Here is a 23826-nt window from a genome sequence, read left to right as displayed (position 1 = left end):
TTATTTAAAATCCATAGATTAGCGTATACCCTAAAGTTTTATTACTCTCCACTGATGACAAACAATAATAATACAATATTATAGTTTAGTGTCAAAATCTACTCGGGCTTGCACAAGCCCAAGAATTTTGTCTGTTCGACCTGTTGTGACAATTAAATTTGATTTAAAAATTGTGGAAAGAAGCACACGATGAAATTTGACATGGACACCATAAATATCATTTGGTACACAAGAATCGTAGGCCATGATTTACTGATTAGTTAATTCTGGGCCGGCTCTAGCTTTGTGCAAGTATTATTTCGCCCTCTTTTTAAACATATAAACAAGCAACCGCGGGGCCCCTTGTAACGTCGCACACGTCGATCGTATTTACAGAAAAGTTTAGAAAATTAAAAATATATACCACAGACTATAATATGAAACTACATAACTATATATTTTGTGTGTATGCCGACTTTTGTATGTAATGGTTGGGAACGCTTTTTGATTTTCGAATTGTTATCAGTCGTTGACTTCTTTTCATCTTTAGGATAACTGCTGAACTCCCAGCTGTTTAAATATTTTATTTGATTACCATGTTATTTTAGGTATTTTTTAATCAGACTAATGACGATTATTCTCCAACTCATTACCCATATATATTGTTTTAATTTTAGTTATATCATTGTTATCGTGTATGGAATTTCGCGTTTGAACTGTTTGAAGTATTAAACTATTAACAATACAATTTAATTATGTTAAACTGGATATAAAAATAAGTATAAATTTACAATAATTTCATGATTAAATAAATTATTTTCTCAACTATTATTGTTGATTTAAATTTTGACAGTTGAATATAATAGACAATTTATTTTGCGAATAATCAGTTATATTAATAACTTATCATTAAGTCTAAAAATGAAAACAATTTGTGTATATAATTGTTTAAAATGTATAATTTAACGGTAATTTCATGATGTTATGCCTTATAAACCAAGAAATTATGATCACATTCATACATAAAGTTACATAATAGTTCATCATGAATATGAGCATGTAAATTATATGATAAAACTTTACTGATTATAAATACATGGAATAGTAACATAAAAATAATACCTAAAAGTGTACATAAGGAGTGTTATAGGTTAAAATGAATATCAATTTTAAGAGTTTAAACATAAAAAGCTATACTTTTAAAACAATTTAAAAAAGTTCAACAGAATGTTAAGAATACTGAGAAGTGAGAATTTAGAAAGTAATAGTTCCAAGAGTATTTCGACCTCCGAGTTTAAATATGATAGATAAACTCATCTTAAAAATAATGACTGAAATTGATTGGTAAATTAATAAGTCAATATATAATAATGACTGTTTCAATCATTAATAGTAATACTTAGGGTATTACTCTTATCTAACATGCATTTTTGGTACACAAATTACATGTCAACAAATTATTATAATATTTTACATATATAATATATAAATAATAAAAGAAGCGTGATGAAGCTGCATTTTCAATGAGTTTCAGCCTTACTAGTTGGCACAAGTATGTAATAATGATCACTTGTTCTGATTTGAAGTTTCTGTCTGAGATGATGTGCAAGGTTTGTCTTCTAGAACAATAGGTATCCATGCTTGATTATGTAATGCTTGCAAGCCTAAACTTAATTCTGAAACAGTAATTTATCATTGAAGTTAAATTTTAATTAGGCATTAAATGAGTTTTGGTATTGATAGATTATGACTTGTACTGATTTGTTAAAATATTATGCAACCGTACAATGTATGCAAGTTGTCAAAATTACATATTAAATAAATAGTTTTTAGTTTAACACATTGTAAATACTAAAGAATAGACTCAATATTTATTAGTAAGTAACCAAAAAAATATAATAGAATAAATCATTAAAAGATTGGTCCTTACAAATGTTTGCTATGTAAAAAAAAATACCAATTCATATTTTCCGATTCATTTATATATGAAATTATAAATTACTACTAAATCTACAGAAACAAAAGGAACAAGGAATTTAAATTTGTATACAATTTACATAAGATCACATTAAATTTAACATGATAAAAATTAAGTTAAAATTTAATTAAGAGAAATGGTGTAAAAATCTATGATTATATCATGTAAAGAGACGTATTATGTAACCAAGTGATTATTTTTTTTTACCAGAAGATGCAGATTTCTTCCTTTTGTGATCTTTTGATGGATTAAGATGCGAAAATGGAGCTTCTAAATCTACTTGAATTGTATTGCTAAAAAATAAATTTGTAATAAGATTTTAATACAATTAAATTATAGCATAATAAAAACACTAACTCAGTTTTTGTCAGAGTCACTCCTTTTTTTGGCGAGTCATTGAGTTGCATATGAAGGGAATACATTTCTGCTAAATGTGATAGTTGGTCTTGCTCGTTTTTAGGCATTGGATGCAATCTAAAATGTAATCTACATTTAGTTACAATTCAAAACTCAACAGAAAATAAGTAGTAAAACAGACCTTAATTCAGACTGTGCAGGATCCCGTAAGAACCGAGATACTTTATCATTAGCAGATGTCAAAACAGAGAAACTAGGTTTAACTGATCGAACTCTGCGTAAGCCTCCACGAATTTCTCTATCACTTTTCTAAACCAAACATAAATGAGTTTATAACAAAATAACAACCAATAAGTATTTTTAGTACCTTAAGAAAAGTATTTCTATGCCACATCGGCATACGTCCAGGTCCTCTTCCTTCAGTTAAAGTGTTATTTTGTAAATTAACAGATAATAATTTCTGACAATCAATTTTAATTGGTTCAGCATCATCATCAGTCACTCCACCAGCTCCACATGCATTACCAACCCAATCACTCTGTTCATCATCTCCTAAATATTAAATAACGGCTCATAAAATTATGACTATTTATAACTTTTACTAATTAATTGATTTTACCTTCTCTGCCTTCATCATTAGTATAAATTCCAGCTTCACTTTCTGAGGAACTAATACTACTTGAGCTACTGGCAACATCAATATCCATTGATTTGATATTTGAAGTACCCTGATGGCCAGCTATAATTTCTCGATTACTGCGCTTTCTTTTACCAATAGCCAATATTAATGACCCACAGTTTCTAAATTGTTAAAGCATATGTCATAATTAATTTAATGTACTTTTAATTTGAATACAAATCATATTTAAATTAGCTGAACAAAAAACAATAAAATGTACAATAATAGTATCTACCTTGGCATACTAGCAGAATGACGTGTATTTCTTCTTTTCTCACTGCTACTACTTTGAGAATAACTACTAGTCATTTGTGATGGGAACTTTACATCTGGATCAACAATCATCTTTTTGAATTTTCTTTTTCTGTAAATAATAAGAGCATTCAATATAAATGTTAATATTTTATCAATAATCAACTTTGATAAAATGTGATTAACTATTTTAATTAACCTTCTAGTGAATGGCCTTCCTGGGGTAAAGTTTTCATTGACTGAATCAGATTCCAAATGCATTAGATTTTTTGATAATAAAGCAAATCGAATTGGTTGTGGAGCACCACTTATATCATCTGAATCGCTCTATTTTCAAAATAAATTATATTATTATTAGACCTTATCAAAAAATTGACATCTGTGGAAATTTAAGCGTACTTACATGATAAATACTAGACACTCCTACATCTTTGGAATTACTACTGGAGTCATCACTTTGAGCTTTATTGTCAGGATATGCTAGAACATATAGAAAATAATTTTGATGGGAACGAATATGGTATCTATGTAATTTTGTAACATACCAACGCTACTGGCAGATCTGGTTCGTCGCCTGAATCCTAATGGCCGAATGAATTTGTTTCCTTTATCCATTCTAAACTAAATAAAGAATGTTCATATTAGATTATAATATTTGATCATATGATAATCAGTTAAATTAGTCATCAAACATAAATCATACTTTTTCCAAGTATTTAATAAAGGTCTTTATTTAATTAGTTTTAACATGAGTTCATAGGTAATTACTAATTAGGAATTGTGTGAACAATACAATACGATTATATATAAAAGATCTAATAGATACAGATAATGTTTGATAATACGTATTTCAATAAAAACATATCAAATTGATACCCTTTGTTGCCCTTCATTTTCTATAAGAAATAGATAAGAATTATTTAAATGTTAGCAAACACAAATAATCAATTTTTGTAAAACTACAAAATTTAATAAAAAATTGATAAAAAATACTGTCATAACAAACATATTTTGTCTATTTCTGATTTAAACATAAATTATAATATTTATACTATACAAAAAGCCTACTTGTTTATGCTTTAATATTAAAATATAGAAAAACTACTACCTTTAAACAGTAAATATGGTTTGATAATATGAGATAAATAACGGTTTAATCAAATATCAAGTTTGTAAAATTTGCTTATAACTTAATGGACATTCATCTGGATATAAATTACTTGTCTCAAATCGCTCAACTCAGCACAAGGAGGCAGCAATAGATTATGAATTATTTATGAAAAATGTTTCTATCTATTATCTATTAGACAAATTATTATTATCAGTGTTTGATAAATTCCTTTTGAAAATTAATAAAATTATATTAGGTATTCGTTTTAAAATTAAAATTTAATTAAAAAATCAGTTCATGTAACTACTTTGAACAAATAAGCAGTAGGTCTACTAGTTTATAAATTGTATAGCAGTATAAATTGATGATGATGATAAAATGTTAATGACTTAATGTTATACATGAACAACATGTATGAGTACTAATTTCTGGAATCTTTAATAATAGATAAGGATATATTTTTGATTGTTATTTAAAAATTGTAAAAAATGTAGTTGATTTTTAAATTTTATTGTATATTATTCTAGTCCCTAGGTTTTGTCATAAATTCTACTTTTGTAAATTATTTTAATAAAATAAAAAATGACACATTATTCAATAGAAATCACAACTAAAAAAATAATTTCATTACAATTGAGTTAATTTAAATGAAATATAATGAAATTATTACCTACAGTACTACTACAAAAGTAATTTGTAATTTATAATATGTTACTACCCAATAACACAAACAATACCTAGTTACTTCATTTAAAATTACACATTATATATTGTTTCAAGGAGTGAACTAAGCTTATCTATTATTGTACATTACTATAGGTATACTATAGGCTATAGTCTATATCAGGGATGGGCAACTCAAAGTAACTAGCGAGCCACTTTTAAGTACTTTAAAATCTAGCGGGCTGCAGACGCTGCAGTGCATAGGAGAAAGCAAAAAAAAAAAAATGGTCCTTCAAATTTACTAACATTTATTTTTTATCTTTATTTATTTATATTTACAATTATAATTTAATGTGATACTTGAGGATGAGGTTTTTATGAAGTAATATGAAAATGTAGTGCGGGCCAGATAAAAAAGGTACGCAGGCCTCCAGTTACCCATCCTTGGTCTATATTATGCAAATAATTAAAAAGAACTATGTTCATAGCTACTAACGATATGTTATAAACTATCATAAAAATGAATCTTATCTACCAGATCTGTCTAAAAAACAGTATAAGGTACTTAATTGGTACAATAATATGCAATGGCGCCCAACCCTATTACTCAGTTTAGCGATCGTTACACCTTGAAAATAAGGGATGAGTAGATATAATAACATACAATTATCAACTTGAAATATGTTCATTATTAATTACTCGTTAATTATCATAGTGGTTGGTACCTATTTACTAATATTATCCATTAAAATATGACAAAATAATACAATTTTGAGTTTGTGGATGGATTGGTAAAATTATTTCTTGCTATACTTGAAAAATATATCTTGGGCGCCACTGATAATATGCAATTGGTTTTCTTTCATATCCTTACTTAGGTGATTTAAATTGTAAGATATTTAATGTCATTGATTAAAATATATACAAATAACTATTTTAAATATTTAAGCAATGCTTAAAAGTAAATGTAGGTAATTTAGAATTGATGTAAATGAGGGAGAACAATTAACAAGATTGAGTTAAAAGATTGTTTAGATGTATGATCAATTAAAAAATGCAACACATAATTAGAGTTGATAAATTAATGCAATTGAACATTATTCAAACTAAGGAAAATTTTAAGCTCCAAATGCAATTTAACTCTTACTAAGTACGGTGTGGTGACAATAAAAATTTATCTAAAATAATAATACCTATAAATCATAAAATTTGAAATCACTACACTTTGTATCTATCCTTATTTTAAATTCCACCAAATTATTATCAAAGGAAATCAAACAACCAACAAGGTGTGGACAAAGCAAAGCGATAGGGGTGGTTCTCCTACCCCTATTGTGGACTCGAAACCACCGACTGCAAACTGGACGTCTCGTACACGAATACGATGACAAATGCCACAAAAACGCAATTCCATTTTCAGGTTCAGTGGTCGTTAATAGTAAAACGTCTATAGGTAAACAGACGCACAGAACGTCATTACCTAATCGGTAAGCGATTTTTCCCGACGAAATCGATTAAAAATTAAAAATCGTGGGCACGAAGAGCGTTTCGAGGGGGACGTAAACCGTCCGATCACATTGCATTAGTTTACAAAACGTCCATGTACACTTGTCACAAGACATTTGTTAAGTGCGTAGTGAACGATCGTTCAAAATGGGTGGTTGTATTCGATGTCGGTATTTACCTTCCGGGCGTGCAGACGCGCGACGGCACAACTCAAAGTGCCCGGCACTGGTCGCATAAGTAGCTCTTCGTTTACCGCACCATTTGTCGTATACGAAATATTAATTTTAACGGATCAACAAACGGCAGGACGTGTAGTCGCACTATCGACGAGTGTCGACTGGGCGCTATAAGCGCGTTGAGTGAGACAGAGTCTCAGTCAGTATTCACCACGAATCGCTCTAAGACGAATCACAGTGCGCTGACTTTCACCGTTCACTCGGCTGATTATTCTTTAGTGCGGCGACGACAGTTTTACCTTCCTTTTCAACTCGGCGGTCGATCACCGGATCACCACACAAAGAGACTTATCATATGACCGGGCAAACGACAAAGCAATCACAACTCACAATGATTCTGTAGTATCGTAGTATACACTATACAACTACTGTATAAGTGTATACTCGACTTTATTGCATCTGCACGAATCGCGGTAATTTGGAAAAATTATGGTATCAGAAACGGCTTTTGAGTTTGGCTACACTGTGAATTTTGATGATAACATTTCATATAATAATATTATGATGGATCGTTTTCTTAGAATTTAGATCTTCGCAAACCATACTAGTTTAAAAATTCAAATGACAAATAAATGTTAAATATTATTATTCATTATACATGATATAAATTAATGAGGAATTGAGAACTATACTGGAATAGCTTATTTTTATTTTGGAAATGATCTTATTATCTTAAAATGTAGAATAGAAAAAATATACAAAAATATGCTCCAAAATCAGTGACCCAGCATTTAATAATAAAGAAATGCACAAAAAGAATGATATTGGCTTTATAGTTTATATTAAAGTTGACTTGATGTACAACTGTACAAAGTATGATGATATAAGCAGTAATCAGAGAAGACTCAATAAGTAAAAGATGGTTAAATTATGAGTTTTATCCTTAAATAAATTACAGAGTTTATTGCAATAGATGAAATATAAATAAGTGTACAATTAAAATCGTCCACTCCTTGATCGACCTGTGTACTTGGTATCTTCTCTAGTAGTTTTTCCTTGACGTCTTCTCCTTTCTTTTTTTTCTAAAATCCATTCTCTACTTTTTTTTACTAATTTTGAAGCACGTCCTTTTGTCATTTTTTCCCTGTAAATCATTATTAAAAAAAATCAAATATTACATCACTTAGATATTTGTACAATTATTACCTTTTTGATGTATAACTAATTTGTGAATTTTCTGTACCAAGTGCTGGAGGCATGGGCATAGCACCACCAGTCATCAATACAAGAAAATATTTTTTAGCTTTAGTACTATCCGGAAAATCTACCAACAATCCTCCAAAAAATCCTGCTTTTCTCGCTTGGGATACAACTAAATCTGTTTGATGTACATTTTCTGGATAAAATTGAAATACTGCTCTCGCATTGCGTCCCTAAACAATTAATATTTAAATATATATCTATATTCTATTTATTTGCTTAAAAATTATACTGCAAATGTTACTTACCAAGCAAGCTAATAATGTTGAAAACAAAGTATATAACCTTTTGGCAGGTTTATGTGATGATTTATCTGCATTACATAACCATTGTAATGTGCTTACACTATATGCACCATCAAATGTACCAGGTTGAAATGGAATTCCATCACCAATGTCTCCCAACAATAAATCACCTTCAACTTCCCTTTCTTTTGCTACTTCTAATTGAAAATTAATAAATATGCATTGTAAATAATGATAGATAGCATTAAAACAATACCTCCAACTCATTTTGTTTCTGTATTTCAATATTAAAAATAATTCAATTTTTATTTTATTTTTGAAATTTATTATTATGGTATACAACATTGTTTGTTTTTTTTTTTTTTAATACTATAAAATTATTATACAAATTTAAAGCACGGTGTGTAATTTATTACAAATGTTTTAATGTTTATCTCATTAAAAATACAAAATTTGAAAGTACATTTCACATAAAATTATTATTTTTAAATTTGATAAACAGATAATTTAATTTAATATTATAAATAGTAAATTTGTAATGAAATACATTAAAAGATTTTTTCAAATGTATGTTTTAACATTTGTGAATTTTATTTTAAAAATCATTGTGCAAGGAATGTCTGAATATATATATTTGTAAAACATAACAGAGTTTATAAATTTCAAGTCAAATATAAATGACATGTCATATTGAAATTAAAAATAATAAAATAGATAAATTATACAACATACTTAACATGGAGCCTGAAATGTCCATTCCAAACCAAATATGACCAGATTCTTCAGCAACACTACCACTCAGACCAGAACCACATCCTAAATCTAATAGCAAACATGTTTCATCTTCTGGCAACATCAACAATTCCATACATCTTTCAGCCATTTCTAACTGAATGTTAATCATCCGAGAGCTAAAAATAATTATTTTAACATATTTGTTTGAATTGTTAACAAGAAGTTACAACAAAAGAGTAACAAATACGCAAATGCTACTTACTTTTGGGTATACTTCCGTGCTTCATCGTCATTATAAAACTGTTGAACAAGAAACAAACATTTTTTATTGAAATTATTTTATTGTTAAGAATGTTTAAAATATATGCAGTGTGTAAATAAATTCCTAAACATGAGTGATTATCTTTATAAATATAACAGTTAATTGCTAAGATGTGACATAATATAAATTAATATCTTATAATAATGCAAATGCTCAAATATGCAATTACCCCATGTTTATATATAAGATATGGTAAGTGAAATAAAAACCCCCCAAAAAACATAACAAAAAAAAAGCCCAAAAAAATAAACACACCAAGGAAAAAAAACCTAGAAATATAAATATAAATGTGAAAACTTATAAACCGTTTTACCATTTTATCCTATTTTTTTAAAAGTTTTTTACTTTTATGATTGACAACATAAAGTTTTAATTTCATATTCTAAATAGGGCTAGTGGTTAATGAGTTATAAGTATTTAAAGTTTAGACAACTGGATTTTATGTAATTTATTGTATTAAAAACGAGTGACGATGAGTGATAACTTACAGAGTACACTCACGTGTTACTAATCACAAATAAAATTGCCTATAGGTATTTGTTATACTTTTTTTCCTTGGTGTGTTTTTTTACTGGGGTTTTTCTCCGCGATTCCTAATATATAAGATTGTTCATAATTATTAAATAATATACTAAACTTACAATTTCTGGGGGAGCTAAATGTTCCGGACGAGACATCTTGTTGTTGGGACGAAATTAACTTCAAAATTTTAGTAATTATTGTTAAATTCGGAAGTATTTATTTTTTAAGCACAACCGCGAGGCGCGATTCAAAAATCGTGTTAAAGTGTTATCGTCAAATAACGTTATCTACCACGATAATATTATCATGGGTTCAATATTGTTACCAAGATGTGATTACTTCATCTATACCGTGGTTGTGGGCTTGTAGCTCGGATATAAAATTCATACCACAGGTATTTAAATTTATTATACATAATCTTAATCTATTCTGTGCTTCATACATAATAAAATGGTGCTATTTTTACAACACACCGCTGCCGAGCGGCGATGTATGACAGACTGCCCGCGGAACCACCGACCGTCAGATGGCAGCACCTAGTCTGTGAGCACGTCGCATCACTCTCGACTGCTCATCAAAGTATCGAACGGCGCACTCCATTGGTCCTGTCGAGTGGTCTGGCGGCTCGGCCGACCAACGGCGATAGCCGTTTTACCCACTATTACCTATGAATGACGGGACGCTTCCTAAAAAGAAGTGGGACGACTGGGACGTCGGACGTATCCCATGTTTTAAACAACTTCCAACAGGAAATTAATTTTGAAAAATCCTTCCCGAAAAATGGAATTTAAGTGCTAGAAAAATAAAAAAATAAGGGAGTGATTGTATGTCGTGGCTGAATCCGGTCATCGGGACGACAGTCGAAACATCAATAAATCACAACAAATTCAAGTTGCGAATTCGTGACGAGGATAAAGTTATAGGAAAGTTCGATGTAAAATGTTTGCCTTGTGTGCCCGCATACTCGCTTATCGTGACAACGATAATGCAGCGGGCCGGTAACTAAAACTTTAAACTTCAAGTAACCAGGAAAGTTTGTAATGCTAACGGCGAGTAGCGAAAGACTTGCAAGAGTGAGCAACTCGCTATACAGCACGGATATTAGATATCTAGTATCTATATCGGTGCTATATAGCTGCTGGGCAAGCGGTGGTAGTGTGGTAAACTGGTAGTGTGGTACATTGGTACGAAAATACAAGCGTACGAGCGTACGACGCAACCGCTGCCGCCCGTTCGTCACTTAGTCCAGACGACCACACTACACCGCCGACCACCCGACGGGCGATGACTATAATACAGACGGCAATATACATGACCACGGTGTCTGTGCGTGCGTGCGTTTCGTGTGTGTTACTGTGTTAGCACTCGGCAGTGAGCGATAACGCGTCGTATATTATTATTTGTTATTATTTATTTATTATTATTATTATTACTATTATTATATAAAACTATCAAAAACTGAAAATAATATATCGCTCCGCACCCGCCGTGTCGCGACCAGCGGACATTCGATTCAATATTAATACATAAGATAATATTGCTTAAACGTTATTTTCTTCTCTTCAATTTTTACGACTTTTCATCTTCATCTTCGTCATCATCATCTCTGTTGTAACGCGTATTAAAAAAAAAAAAATACTTGATAAATTAACGACGTTATTGGGTTGTATAAATGTATGATATTATATTGTCTTGAAATATTATGCTGACTCGTCACGTGCCGCATTTCCGTAACTATTGGTGCAGTGCTCTTACGGTTACGATTGTCCGTGTCGTCGGTGGCCGCCGCCGTTCGTCCGTGTGGTGGTGATCGGTTCGCGGTCGTCGGCACTACAGATCCCCTCGTGCTTGTGTTTTGTCGTTACATCAGTTACGAATAGCAGACCCGACACGCCGACCGAAGGGACTGACGGTGTAACGACAACGTTATCGTGTGTCGTACGTGCGCGCAGTGCGACAAGCCGTCGTCGTTACATGATGTCGCGTTACCGCCGGGCGACGTGCGATACCGCCTAAAAAGGGCATATGCCCACCGTCGTCGTGACGCCGCGCTTCACGTCGGTCAGAAACCGTGCATAGTGGTGTCTGCCAGCTTCAGCGGCCACGACCACGGGCGTTTTGTGAGTCCGTGACCAGCACACTCGTTGACCGTCACTTCTGTTGGTCGTGTAAGTGTTCACTTGCACGCCGTACTATTATTGTTGACGAGCTTTGACCACTCTCGACACGGGTGTTCTTATCTAACTATTATTGGGTCACAGAAAACCTCGTAACCGCGCAGGCTGGACACTGTCCGTTGGTCACTGTCTCGTCCCCGAGTTATGTTTTGTCATTTATCTATCAAGTTTTTTGTTTGTCCAGAGTCTAACCAAACGTTGACATCACACTCAGACCCCCTCCCCAACCGGATTTCGGATAGACTACCATTGTGACACAATGCGTTTTTATGGATGGTGTACTTGAAAATCCGGCAAAGCGTTGCCGGCTACCAATCGAGATATGGACGGCAGCAACGGTGCCAAGCAAGCCGAAAGTTGGCATAAGCATGAGCCGTTCATGATGGTCGAAAAGCAGAAAAACAAAAGTGAGTGTAACGCCTATGAAATTGAGTAATGTCCTTCATTGATAATGTGCGATTCCTTTTGAGATTTACAGACGTTGATCTTTCACTACAGTTAGGAACTATTTAGGTATTGCCCTGACAACCTTTGTCATGGCACTGTGTCTTTAGCTGAATTTTGTTCTGATCAGTGTTTTGAAACAGTTTTTTTTTTACCAGATGTTGAAAGCGTCCTTGAATGATTGGTTACATTTGAATACAATGAATTCTGCGCACAACACCATATGTTTAGACAACTGTTTTGATAATCAAATTGTATTGCTATCGTTTTTTTTTAAGCAAATGCTGCTTATCTGCCATAATTCAATTTGTGTAAATTCTCTTATACCCACATTAAGACCTATATGTTAGAAATTAGTAGGCAATCATCCAACTACTAATAGCACTATAGATTACATTTTAAACATTGGCATTAACAATTGCATGATGTAATCATTTGTTTTGTTGTTTTTTTATAATATGCTCCCTAATATGCTAGGGACTTATCTAATATTTTCTCCATTTTATGTTTATGCTTTCCTTTAAAGAATCGGTTTTTGGGTATGATGAAAAAGATACTTTAAATCTCGTTTTAAATACTTGTTCACCTAAAAGAGAGTTGATTAATATTTATATATATAAAAAACAAGACCAGTTTATCGACATCCACTGTCATAAAAAAATATTTATATGGTGTTTATATGAAAATAAACTAAATGAAATTCAATATGTGTATCTACCTAATTGTGTGAAATAATTGCAAATACTCCTAGAGTTCTGTGTTGGTGCTCAATTGGTCAAAGTTAATCATTCATTAATCATTGAATGTAGAAATAACTGTTAAATGATGATAAAAATTTAAAATAATGCATTTTAGATACCAAACATTTATGTTAAAAATTGTACTAGTTTAGTACTGTGATAGCTAATAAAATATATCTTTGAGTTCTCAGTAGGTACCTAACTGAATTTCTATTAGCATTGAATATACAATTTATATTCAGCTTTTTGATATTGATTGTTTGAATATTTAATGATAATATAATAGTTTAATACTTACATACTTTTGTAATTATATAAAATGAAAATTGAAAATTGAGTTTTATTAGAGTCATAAAACAACATGTGAACTGGCTGTTACTCATTACGGGTTTTTTTTACTGTCATTATAAATGTGTAAGATAAGTAGTTTAATTCAGACCAGTTTATTTTATTTTATTTTACATAGTGAATTATATGTTCTTGACTTATAAAAACCTATAAGTATTAATATCCCACCTTTGTCACCAATTTTTTATATCCTTGTATTAATGTGAATTAAATGCCCAGGCTCACAATTATATAAATTATTAATACGGGTTTATTATTGAAACAACAGTATATAGACTGATGTTGTGTGAGGTATACACATTGAGTATGGTAAGATAATCCCCCACCATATATAGTGAAAACTCTCTATAACGAATCTGAAGGGATCATGGGATTTCTTTCGTTATTAAGAGTTTTCGTAATAGAAAGTAATTAATAGGCATTAATAGGTTTTAAACAAGTTTTAAATCAAACCAACCATTATAAGTTAACTTAATGTTATTTACGTAATAAAGAGTTTTTCATTGTAACGAGTTTCGTTATAAACAGTTTTCACTGTATATGTATATGTATATTATATATATATACTAATTATTTAGTACGACATAACAGAATCAAAATTAATACATAATGAATGAAAAATAGTTACATAAATATTATATTAAAAGTTGGTAATTACCTATTTGTTAATTTGGTTGTTGTATTGGTGATTTATATACCTATATCTTTACTTTCCAGATTGTAGAATGTTAGTATCTGACCAGAAATTGTGTCTAAGGTTATGGTTTGCTTTAATTAGTCATATTCAGGATACTTAGACATTTAGAATATAAGGTTGACTTAATTTATTTTATTATTTAAAACTGTTGTATGATTCTTAAACAATTGTGTAGTACCTATGTGTATTCACACATAGCATGTGATTCACTAAAAAATAATTGTATTTAATATTAAATTTATATGTGATTTGTGTTACAAATGATTTCAAATTCCTATTATTATCTATGTTTTGTAAATTATAAGTTTATTATGTAAGTAATAAACCGATTAAATTTGTGCAAAATATATTATTTCATTATCTATTTTTGATATTAAATAGATCAATGTTTAGATTATTGATCAATATCAGTCTCGAAATCAGTTAATTGTTTGAAATGGTTTCTCTTCCTTGTATGTTTCAATCAATTCACTGGCAGGCATATGGTTGGGGATTAGATGACACATACTAAAAATAGATTTGCTGTGCTGTCGAAACTATTTATAGAGTCTTGTTAATCAGTCTACACGTTTTAAATTCCAAATTCTACTTGGAGAAGATGTTCAATGTACCTATATATATTTTTAATTTATAAAGCTTGTTTAAATATACAACAATTTAAAATGTGACTGATAACTTTAAACTGGCACCAAAGATCATTCCGAAAAGTAAAATTTGAAATTTTTTGAGTGTTAGCGCAATTAGATAATTGTTTATTTTAATATTTTAGGTTATGACTGATACCTTCTGCATGTAGCAAACAATTAAAAATAAATCATTTAACAGTCAGGTTAATCTTAGTGTTGAGACCTTGCTCTGTATATTATTTTTCCTTTTATTTTTTAAATAACTGTTTAATGATCAGCTTTAAGGAAATGAGCTATGGAACAAAGTCATTTAATTGTTAGTAAACGGTATCTAGTATTATATAACAGTATAAATATATTACTTAAGGGTAACTTTTAATCTGTGGGTATAATAGATTTTTCGGGGTGGAGTGGCGTCGGTTCTAACTTGGGTAATGAGACTGCCACTCCCCGGCCAGGGATATACTAAAAAAAAAAAAAAATGTTTTCTTAATTAAAATGTGTACCTCCACATTAAAATAAAATATTTTTTGTAAGGATATGGTATTATTTTTAGATAGATTTAAATAATTTCTTGAGTACTACCTTTATGTCTGCAACATACTAATATTTTATTACTATTTTATCAAGATCATGGGCAAGGATCCCAAGACAGTAACTTTGGTTTTGGCGGTGGTCCTTTGTATGGAAGACTTGTTGCTGAAGATCAATTACCAATGGTTGGTGGTGTTGCTCCAGTGCACGCTGATATCCATGCAATGCAAGCAAGAATACCACCTCATTTTCGAGATCCGTCAACAGCTCCATTGAGAAAGCTTTCGGTGGACCTGATCAAGACTTATAAGTTTATTAATGAGGTATAATATGAATAATCATTTCATTTATTATATTTTTTTTGTAGATTTATAACAATATGCTATCTAAAAATTACAATATTCAATGGTTAATGTCTAATAATCAAAGTTTTAGTATCAAAAATAGAAATGCTTATATTTATTGCTTATTACCAATTGTTCATTTTGTTTAACTATACTAAAATAGAAATTATTTTCTAGATAATCTATATTGCTTTTCAGTTAAAACAATATATTTTCCATCCTAATGCTATTTATTAAGTACCTTTAAATGTATATGACTTACATAATATATTAAATTTTAAAATGTCAAAGATCATTTATTTAATCATAATAACCAGGTTTTAAATATTAAGATAACACTTACTATAAATAATAATTACTTTGTTCCATTATCAAAATCATTTTAATAACTATTGCTTAATGTGTTTTTAATCTATATTTTAGTGAAGTCAATAAAATATACATGTTTAAAAAAATTTTGGATTTCGTATGTTTTTTTTTCTTCTAATTTTCTATTGTTTTTATTTAATCCATTATTTTGTTTCATATTTATTTAGGTATACTATGCTAAGAAAAAAAAAAGAGCTGGTGGTGGAGCAGTTGGGTTGAGTAGTCAACCTCAAAATAATGGAGCCCCCGTTGAAGGTCCTGTAGCCAATAAAAAAGAAAGAAGAGTGTATAATGATGGTCATGATGATGATAACCATGATTATATAATTAGAAGTGGTGAAAAATTTTTGGATCGCTATGAAATCATATCGTTGCTAGGCAAAGGGTCATTTGGACAAGTAAGAAGCATTATTTGATTAAATATTTATTGGCAGTCAAAGAAAAGAAAACAATTTTTTAATTTATTTAGGTTGTTAAGGCTCGTGACGAAGAAGAAGATTGTTATGTAGCAATTAAAATAATAAAGAACAAAAAACCATTCCTAAATCAAGCTCAAATTGAAGTAAGACTATTAGAAATGATGAATAGAGCTGATGTTGACAACAAATACTATATTGGTATGTGAAAAATATTATAATTTCTGGGTCGGTAAATAAATTAAAATGAATTATGATAATTATTTACAGTTAAACTCAAGCGTCATTTTATGTGGCGTAATCATCTGTGCCTGGTGTTTGAGTTATTATCTTATAACTTGTATGATTTGATTAGGAACACTAATTTTAAAGGTGTTTCTTTAAATCTTACACGTAAATTTGCTGCTCAACTGTGCACGGCTCTGTTGTTCCTGTCCACACCGGACCTGTCCATCATACATTGTGATCTGAAACCAGAAAACATATTGTTGTGCAATCCCAAAAGATCAGCTATTAAAATAGTAGACTTCGGCTCATCTTGTCAACTTGGCCAAAGAGTTAGTTGCAATAATTGCATTTATACTCAATCATTTTAATGTTTAAATTGTTTGTTACAGATATATCAATATATTCAATCTCGTTTTTACCGTTCACCAGAAGTTTTGCTGGGTATACCTTATGATCTGGCTATTGACATGTGGAGTTTAGGATGCATATTAGTAGAAATGCATACCGGAGAACCTTTGTTTAGTGGAACAAATGAAGTATGTTTTATTAAAAATCCAAATTATAAAGCATTATTTTACTGATTTATATTTTTCAGGTTGATCAGATGAATAAAATCATTGAAGTTCTTGGCATGCCACCCAAACATATACTTGACCAGGCTCAGAAAGCTCACAAATATTTTGATAAGTTGCCTGGTGTTGATTCGTATACCTTAAAAAAACCTAAAGATGCTAAAAAGTACAGGAATCCAGGTGGTCGACGATTACATGATATATTAGGTGTCGAAACTGGGGGTCCTTATGCTAGGCGGTTAGGTGAACCAGGGCATTCAGTTTCTGACTACCTTAAATTTAAAGTAAGTATTTCTAATTTGATGATAAATTTATATTTTGATATATTTTAAAACGTAATTTATACAATTATCTAGGATCTTATAGTACGAATGCTGGATTATGATCCAAAAACACGAATTACACCATATTATGCTTTGCAACATAACTTCTTCAAGCGGACTTCTGAAGAGGGTACTAATACAGCTAGTGGTATCGCTCAGGCTGGACTACATAGCTTAGGTACTAGTCCGCCATTTAATAGTTTACCTAGTAATAATCCAGGGGACACAAATGTGCAATCATCTGGTAAGAATACCATTAATTAATATATTTATGCTAAGGACATGTTTATGTTGTGTTTTATAATTATAATTATTAAGTCTGAAAAGTGGAAACAAAACAATATTATGGACATTATAACTGATAATATTTTTTTAAGACTAATATATAAATATTTATGTATGCATTATTATTATTATTTTTATTGTTATTTTTTTTTTTTTTTTTTGCTTACTTTGAAGGAAACACTTTCCCTACACATTTTTACGCTCGATGACTATTGCTAAACTTTGGGTCAACGTGTTAGTTTTCGAAAAAAAGTGTAAGTCAAATCTTAATATGTCATGTGACGTGTGTTGTTTGTGTAATTAATACTATGTAATTTTGAGTAATAACATTAAATACTAAACCATATATTATAAATGTAAATACGCCCACACATATGCCATTGAGTAATTAATAACATGAATTGTTATTTGATAGTGAAATCATCTTGCTTTTTTTGAGCACGTATCATTTAAGTACATCTTTATTTTTAGTATTAGAGTATTATGACTATTTAATTTCTCATGGTAGATGGTAACATGTTTCTGTAGTTAAAACTTGTCCACTATTTTCATGGTAGCCTTCAAAGTAGATCATGATATTAAATATAAAGTCATTTTAGAAAAAAAGTTTATTTTATATCATATATTATAATATAAGAGTTATATAAAGTGAATATTTAACTTTTTAGGCTTGTTTTTACTAATGTTTTAGTAAGATTTTTTTATCTTGTCATGATTAAGTTCTAATGAATGTAACATATGAGTTTTTTAAACCCTTTATTGAAGAAATGTATAGTTAAGATTTTGTATTTTTTTGAAATGACACAACATTTATTTATTTTATTTTAAAATTTAATTTAAGTATTTACCAAAATATTCCTAATCAAACTTTTGACAAGCAATTATGTTTATGTACATTCTTTAAGATATTGGCATAGGGAGCATTTATATTTTTTTCATAACTCAGTAATTTGTATTTCAAAGTTCAAACCACTCAATAATTCAATTCTTGATAATTCAAATTTTTTCAAAAGTTAAACTATCTTCAAATTATCGAGAGTTGGCTGTGTATATATATATTTTTAACATCAATGTTTCTATATTTTATAGGGTTGTATGTTGTATCTTATAAACCAACATAATTCCCTCCTCAAAAGCTTAAGCAGTTAAATAGAAAATTTTTTTTTTGAAAAATGTTAAGTAATTAAAGTAAATTGCCCCTGTGGTAGTGTGGTAAGTGGCTAAGTGAAAAAAATATGAAGTTGTACAAATTTGAAATTACATAAAATTTCATTCTGCCACTTTTTGCATGACATGGATGAATAAGTACTTATATTTTGTTACTAAACTTTGGCCTTATTTAAAGAATAATGTATTTAGAGTATCTATTTAAATTGGTTGATATGAAACCTTACATTGTATTTTTGTTTAAAATGGATTATTCTTTTTCATAATTAATATTTAACTACATAATATTAGTTAAGGTTTCATAATTTTAAGGCGTGCATTTAATTCAATTTTTGTTGGTGGTGTTTTAATATACTTAATATTAACTTAAGAGTACACTACATCTGCATGTGTTGTATTCGTCTTACAAATGCTTAACAGCAAATTTTACGCTGAGTAGATTACGTTTAGTTCATTAGTTTAAAATTTAGAGTGAATTGACCTCTTATAAAATTTAAAGGTAACAGTTTTATTTAGGACTTCATACAAGTTTTTTTATTATATTTTAATTTTAAAACAAATTAAGAGTATTTTATAATATTGTTAATTGTTTGTATATCTTAAAATACAATGAGAAGCCCTAGATAATAATATTACCTTTAATTTTTATGAGAGGTCAATTCATTCTAAATTTAAAACTTACGAGCTAAACGTGATCTGCTGAGCGTAAAATTTAGTATGTTACGCAATTATAAGATGGAGACAACACATGTGTCCCCTTCATGAAAAATTTATAAACTGGTTTAAGTCACCTATTGGGAATTTAGAAACATCATTTTAAGTTATTGTATTGATTTAGTTTTATTTTATTAACTATTTCTGTACTTGTATACTTTAATTAAGTATTGTTTATTTATTTAGTATTTTGTCTAGTATGCATATAAAATAGATTGTATATAAAATTGATGGTTAAATATTTTGACTACTGAGTATTTTATATTATTTACAATATAAACATTACAAAATTACAAACTATGATATTCCTTAAGAGTTAAGTTGATTTAAAATAATTATCTTGAAATATCTATTTAATAAAAATGTAAATAGTTTTTTTTTCATATGTTTGAAAATTTAACATTTATGATACATGACAATAATTATACCTTCTATGTATTAAGACAAATTAAATAAAAACTTTCCTATTGTGTTTTTACTTTTTGAGAATAAAAACAATATTACTTAGATTGTTTTATTCATAACTTGTGTCATTCATAATTTTTAAGTTAAATACTCCCATTTTATTTGCACTGATTTATCATAGTATCATTGCTTGTTTGGTATTAATGCATTTTTTGAAGTTTTTATTGCCTTTAAATTATTTTTTATAGTAGTTATATTAATGATAATAAGTAAATTCTTAATTAAATTGGTTTATTTTATTATAGCAATAAGATTGCGGTCGGACCAGTGCCGAGGTAGAAGTACAATGGATTGTGATCCTCCGCCGATTGCTTCTATGTACCACGGTTACCAAACGGCTCCAATGGCTAGACACCATCTGCCTCACCATTCTACAGTTTACCCAATGAATCCAGCATCCGCTGTTGGTGCTTTGGTTCACTGTCGACCCACCTCTTTGCCGTTCCTACATCCACAACATCACCCGTATCAACCTATACAATCACAACCTCCACGCTCACTGCATTCGTTGCATAATCACCCACCACCACCACCGCCAGTACAACAGCCTGTTGCACGGGTACCAACTTCCCATTCCAATCGAACGAAACAAGAACAAGATGACATGATTGGGGTATGTATAGGTCAAAGTCCTGTAGCAATAAACATAACATGATCAAATCGTATAAAATGTAAAAGAGATAATTTACACTTGTTTTCAATGTAAAAATCGAATAACTGTGATTAATCTATAGGGAAAGAACGTAATTTTTAAATTTAGATTTGTACTGAGTAGTGTCAGAAAACAGTTTTATTGTTTCCATTGATATTGTTTTTGTTTTTTTTTGTTTTTGTTTTTTTTTTTTTTTTATTACAAATATGTTATAGAATTCAACTATAACTTTATTTTAACAGATTTAATAGACTAAATAACAACAAAATAAATCGACGAATAATTTTTATCTGATAAGATACGTATAATTAGTTAATAACGTATTTTTATAAACTTGCCAATCGCCATTTTTATCTTCGCGTATACGCAGATAATTTTCAAAGCTACCTCAAATACTTTTGTATAACCATAGATTAAATGGCATAAGTGTTATTTAATCTATAGTAATACTATTACAGACAAATACATTTTGAAATTGTGTCTAAATGTTTACTCATAACTGGCCGATACTCTATTTTGACGTGACTAAGTATCAGCATTGCATGTACACTATTTTTTTAATAAATTACAAAAACCTAAATGTAAATTGTTTCATTTATGTAATTTTTTTTTTCTTTCAATGAATTTCAAACATCAACTATATTTTATAGACTGATGTTTATCAATTTGTTACATTCTTCTGATATCGGACAAAATAAAATTTAAATTTAAAATTATCACACTGTTAATCATACTAAGCATAATGCATAAAATAATTATTACTTACAGACAAAAATGAAAAAATACATCCTTAGTGAAAATCCAATAAGTATTTATTTATTCTAACTGCAGAGAAAGCATTATTTTTCTGTATTAAATAATGTACTTAAGTTATGGTGCTTTGCTGTGAAATCTATCTACAACATTAATATTTTTTTTCTTTTCGAACCATTGCCATTTAAAATTATGTTTTGAGTAAATGATATACATACACATAACGAGAGAGTTTATCTGTAAAAGTCATAACGACATACTTAATCTGTCTTGTGTTCTACTGCATGTTTAACAATCTGATGCGCGCCGAATTGATCTGTTATTATTGTCTGGGACTTTCAAAAACACGACTGATCGTATGTATTTATATCTTTTTATTATTTGCTTAAAAGAACCGAATCCCAATGACTTGCATAAGATAAAAATGACCTACGTTTATAACTATTATGTGTATCTATACGTATTTTCACACGATTTCATTATTATTGTGTCTTCCTAGACTGTTTAGAATATTTTTTATTCTTATACGCCTATTTCGTTAAAATAATATACATATGTATGTATATATGTATATGTATAAACATGGTAGTCTTATTGTAGTGTTACTCTAAGGATTTTTTTACGCATTTCCACTGCCATAGGTGTATATATATATATATATATATGTATATTTCTATATTGTATCTAAATAATATATTATATAATTTTAAAACATAAAAAAAATGTTAAATAAAAAATTGATTATCAACCAAGTCATAGTACCTATCTCCAAATCTTCATACGACGATGCTGCTGAATACGCACCACTCTCTCTCTCTCTCTCTTTCGCACACACACATATACACACTACTCGTAAGCAGCTATTGTTGTGTAATGACATACATTAGTCGATTTTATAACATGACCACCGAGGTAGTTTTTTCGTTTTTGTATCGCGGGCGTGTGTAAAAAAATTTAAACATAAAAAAAAAAAAAAAAAAAACGAAAGAAATAATATAATATGTGATAGAACAGGGTGGAATATCCTTAAAACATTATTTTGTTCATTTTGTACGGTGATCGTTTATTATATATTAAATTAATTATAAGATTAAGTATATATATAATTTGATTTATTATATATAATGTATAATTTTTTTTTTTTTATTAAAGACTGTTGTTGTGTATATAGACTTAGATATTGTACGTACGTCAAATATTCATATTAAATTAATCATTATAATATAATATTATATGAAATAGGAAAAAAGTTTTTATTTATTTTTACATTTTGTTTTGTTTTTTTTCTTTTGACGCGCCGTTTTTCCAGACAAACTTGAATACCGTGTGTGAACTGCACTGGTTCGCATTCACACACATATTATATGCACGTCATACATATTACACTTACAATTATACACAAACTCGTAGGTTAATTCGTGTTGGGGGGAAAGGGTATGCCAACGTCAATGGGCATGCCATATCACTTGTATAGTTGTATGTATATATATATATATATATATATATATATATATATATATATAAACTTAGCTAAATCGTTAGTAAATTTAGTAATATTAATAACTACTGTTATATATATATATATATATATATATATATATTATTATGATGTACCTACGAAATATAGTTTTACCGCTTTACCCGTGTCCCCCCACAGAATTTCAAGATGATATTTTATATATATTTATATATATATATATTATATTTATATGTGTTTTTGTTATGTTTTTTTTTTTAGATAATTATAATTGTTTAACTCTGTCTTTCGGCATATATTATTATTATGTTATTAAGTGAAATGAGATATTATAAATATGTAACTGTGAAAACGAAACCTAACTTAAGATAACTTTCTTCTTTTTTTATCATTATCATTATTATTTATAAATTGTACATGTAAACAAATAAATGTATACGGCGTTTGAAAAAAGAAAAGAAAAACAAACTAAAAGAAAAATCATAAAAATTATTTTCACTGTGAACCTACTTACTGTATGCTCGGAGAGCAATTCCATTGCATTGCATTCCATTAAGAATTTCATTGCATGTGGTGCACGTTTCTATTCCTAAATCCTGAGGAATCCTAATTTTTTCCGAAACGTCCAAATTAGTTCCCGGTTTGTTAAAAATAGCACGCATCTGAATTTATTTCTAGATTTTATAATAGCAATTTCAATTTCCCTTCCA

The 23826-nt window shown here is 29.3% G+C and overlaps 3 protein-coding genes across 8 annotated transcripts; 1 reads left to right on the top strand and 2 right to left on the bottom strand.

Annotated features, from left to right (window-relative positions):
• Positions 1-775: 775 nt before the first annotated feature.
• On the bottom strand, positions 776-7111 carry LOC107165898 (G patch domain-containing protein 2-like). Of its 4 annotated transcripts, none has more exons than XM_015514337.2 (11): positions 6704-7111; positions 3791-3866; positions 3649-3725; positions 3445-3572; positions 3229-3357; positions 2934-3115; positions 2682-2866; positions 2496-2623; positions 2315-2431; positions 2165-2250; positions 776-1655 (listed from the first exon to the last, which is right to left on the bottom strand). In XM_015514337.2, the coding sequence occupies exons 1-11, from the start codon at positions 6758-6760 to the stop codon at positions 1546-1548; spliced, it is 1275 nt and encodes a 424-aa protein (XP_015369823.1). In that variant the 5' UTR covers positions 6761-7111; the 3' UTR covers positions 776-1545. The 4 variants fall into 4 exon arrangements, with proteins under 4 accessions (XP_015369823.1, XP_015369830.1, XP_089082748.1 ...); XM_015514344.2 differs by having other exon boundaries at positions 3791-3861; XM_089226622.1 differs by lacking the exon at positions 6704-7111 and adding an exon at positions 6347-6599.
• A 354-nt stretch (positions 7112-7465) lies between these two features.
• On the bottom strand, positions 7466-10080 carry LOC107165916 (18S rRNA (guanine-N(7))-methyltransferase). Its single transcript, XM_015514355.2, has 6 exons — positions 9905-10080; positions 9204-9241; positions 8939-9117; positions 8210-8403; positions 7908-8134; positions 7466-7845 (listed from the first exon to the last, which is right to left on the bottom strand). Exons 1-6 carry the CDS (start codon positions 9938-9940, stop codon positions 7698-7700), a joined length of 822 nt encoding a protein of 273 aa, XP_015369841.1. The 5' UTR covers positions 9941-10080; the 3' UTR covers positions 7466-7697.
• Positions 10081-11107: 1027 nt separating this feature from the next.
• Positions 11108-23473, top strand: mnb (minibrain). 3 transcript variants are annotated; one of them, XM_015514294.2, is made up of 11 exons: positions 11108-11953; positions 12147-12369; positions 15448-15674; positions 16232-16462; positions 16534-16681; positions 16751-17037; positions 17098-17244; positions 17304-17564; positions 17637-17847; positions 18063-18142; positions 20480-20620. In XM_015514294.2, the coding sequence occupies exons 2-10, from the start codon at positions 12285-12287 to the stop codon at positions 18095-18097; spliced, it is 1632 nt and encodes a 543-aa protein (XP_015369780.1). In that variant the 5' UTR covers positions 11108-11953; positions 12147-12284; the 3' UTR covers positions 18098-18142; positions 20480-20620. The 3 variants fall into 3 exon arrangements, with proteins under 3 accessions (XP_015369780.1, XP_089082747.1, XP_015369771.1); XM_089226621.1 differs by lacking the exon at positions 18063-18142 and having other exon boundaries at positions 11109-11953; positions 17637-17781; positions 20480-23473; XM_015514285.2 differs by lacking the exon at positions 18063-18142 and having other exon boundaries at positions 11113-11953; positions 20480-23473.
• Positions 23474-23826: the final 353 nt, after the last annotated feature.

The sequence above is a fragment of the Diuraphis noxia genome, unplaced genomic scaffold (genome assembly GCF_037042655.1).
Source record: "Diuraphis noxia isolate RWA-SAM2 unplaced genomic scaffold, SU_Dnox_SAM2 contig0004, whole genome shotgun sequence".
Lineage (NCBI taxonomy): Eukaryota > Metazoa > Arthropoda > Insecta > Hemiptera > Aphididae > Diuraphis > Diuraphis noxia.
This window is presented reverse-complemented; position numbering and strand designations above follow the sequence as displayed.

What these genes read in the sequence shown, in the direction of transcription:
- LOC107165916 (XM_015514355.2), bottom strand. Translation starts at nt 9,940, where the DNA reads ATGTCTCGTCCGGAACATTTAGCTCCCCCAGAAATT. An exon ending in CAACATTATTAGCTTGCTTG is followed by an intron (nt 8,135 to 8,209) that starts GTAAGTAACATT and finishes TTAATTGTTTAG; the next exon opens with GGACGCAATGCGAGAGCAGT. An exon ending in ATTAGTTATACATCAAAAAG is followed by an intron (nt 7,846 to 7,907) that starts GTAATAATTGTA and finishes AATGATTTACAG; the next exon opens with GGAAAAAATGACAAAAGGAC.
- mnb (XM_015514285.2), top strand. Translation starts at nt 12,285, where the DNA reads ATGGACGGCAGCAACGGTGCCAAGCAAGCCGAAAGTTGGCATAAGCAT. An exon ending in TGTTTAGTGGAACAAATGAA is followed by an intron (nt 17,245 to 17,303) that starts GTATGTTTTATT and finishes TATATTTTTCAG; the next exon opens with GTTGATCAGATGAATAAAAT. An exon ending in CACAAATGTGCAATCATCTG is followed by an intron (nt 17,848 to 20,479) that starts GTAAGAATACCA and finishes ATTTTATTATAG; the next exon opens with CAATAAGATTGCGGTCGGAC.
- LOC107165898 (XM_089226622.1), bottom strand. Translation starts at nt 6,433, where the DNA reads ATGGAATTGCGTTTTTGTGGCATTTGTCATCGTATTCGTGTACGAGAC. An exon ending in GGAAGGCCATTCACTAGAAG is followed by an intron (nt 3,358 to 3,444) that starts GTTAATTAAAAT and finishes TATTATTTACAG; the next exon opens with AAAAAGAAAATTCAAAAAGA. An exon ending in CATTCTGCTAGTATGCCAAG is followed by an intron (nt 3,116 to 3,228) that starts GTAGATACTATT and finishes TTAACAATTTAG; the next exon opens with AAACTGTGGGTCATTAATAT.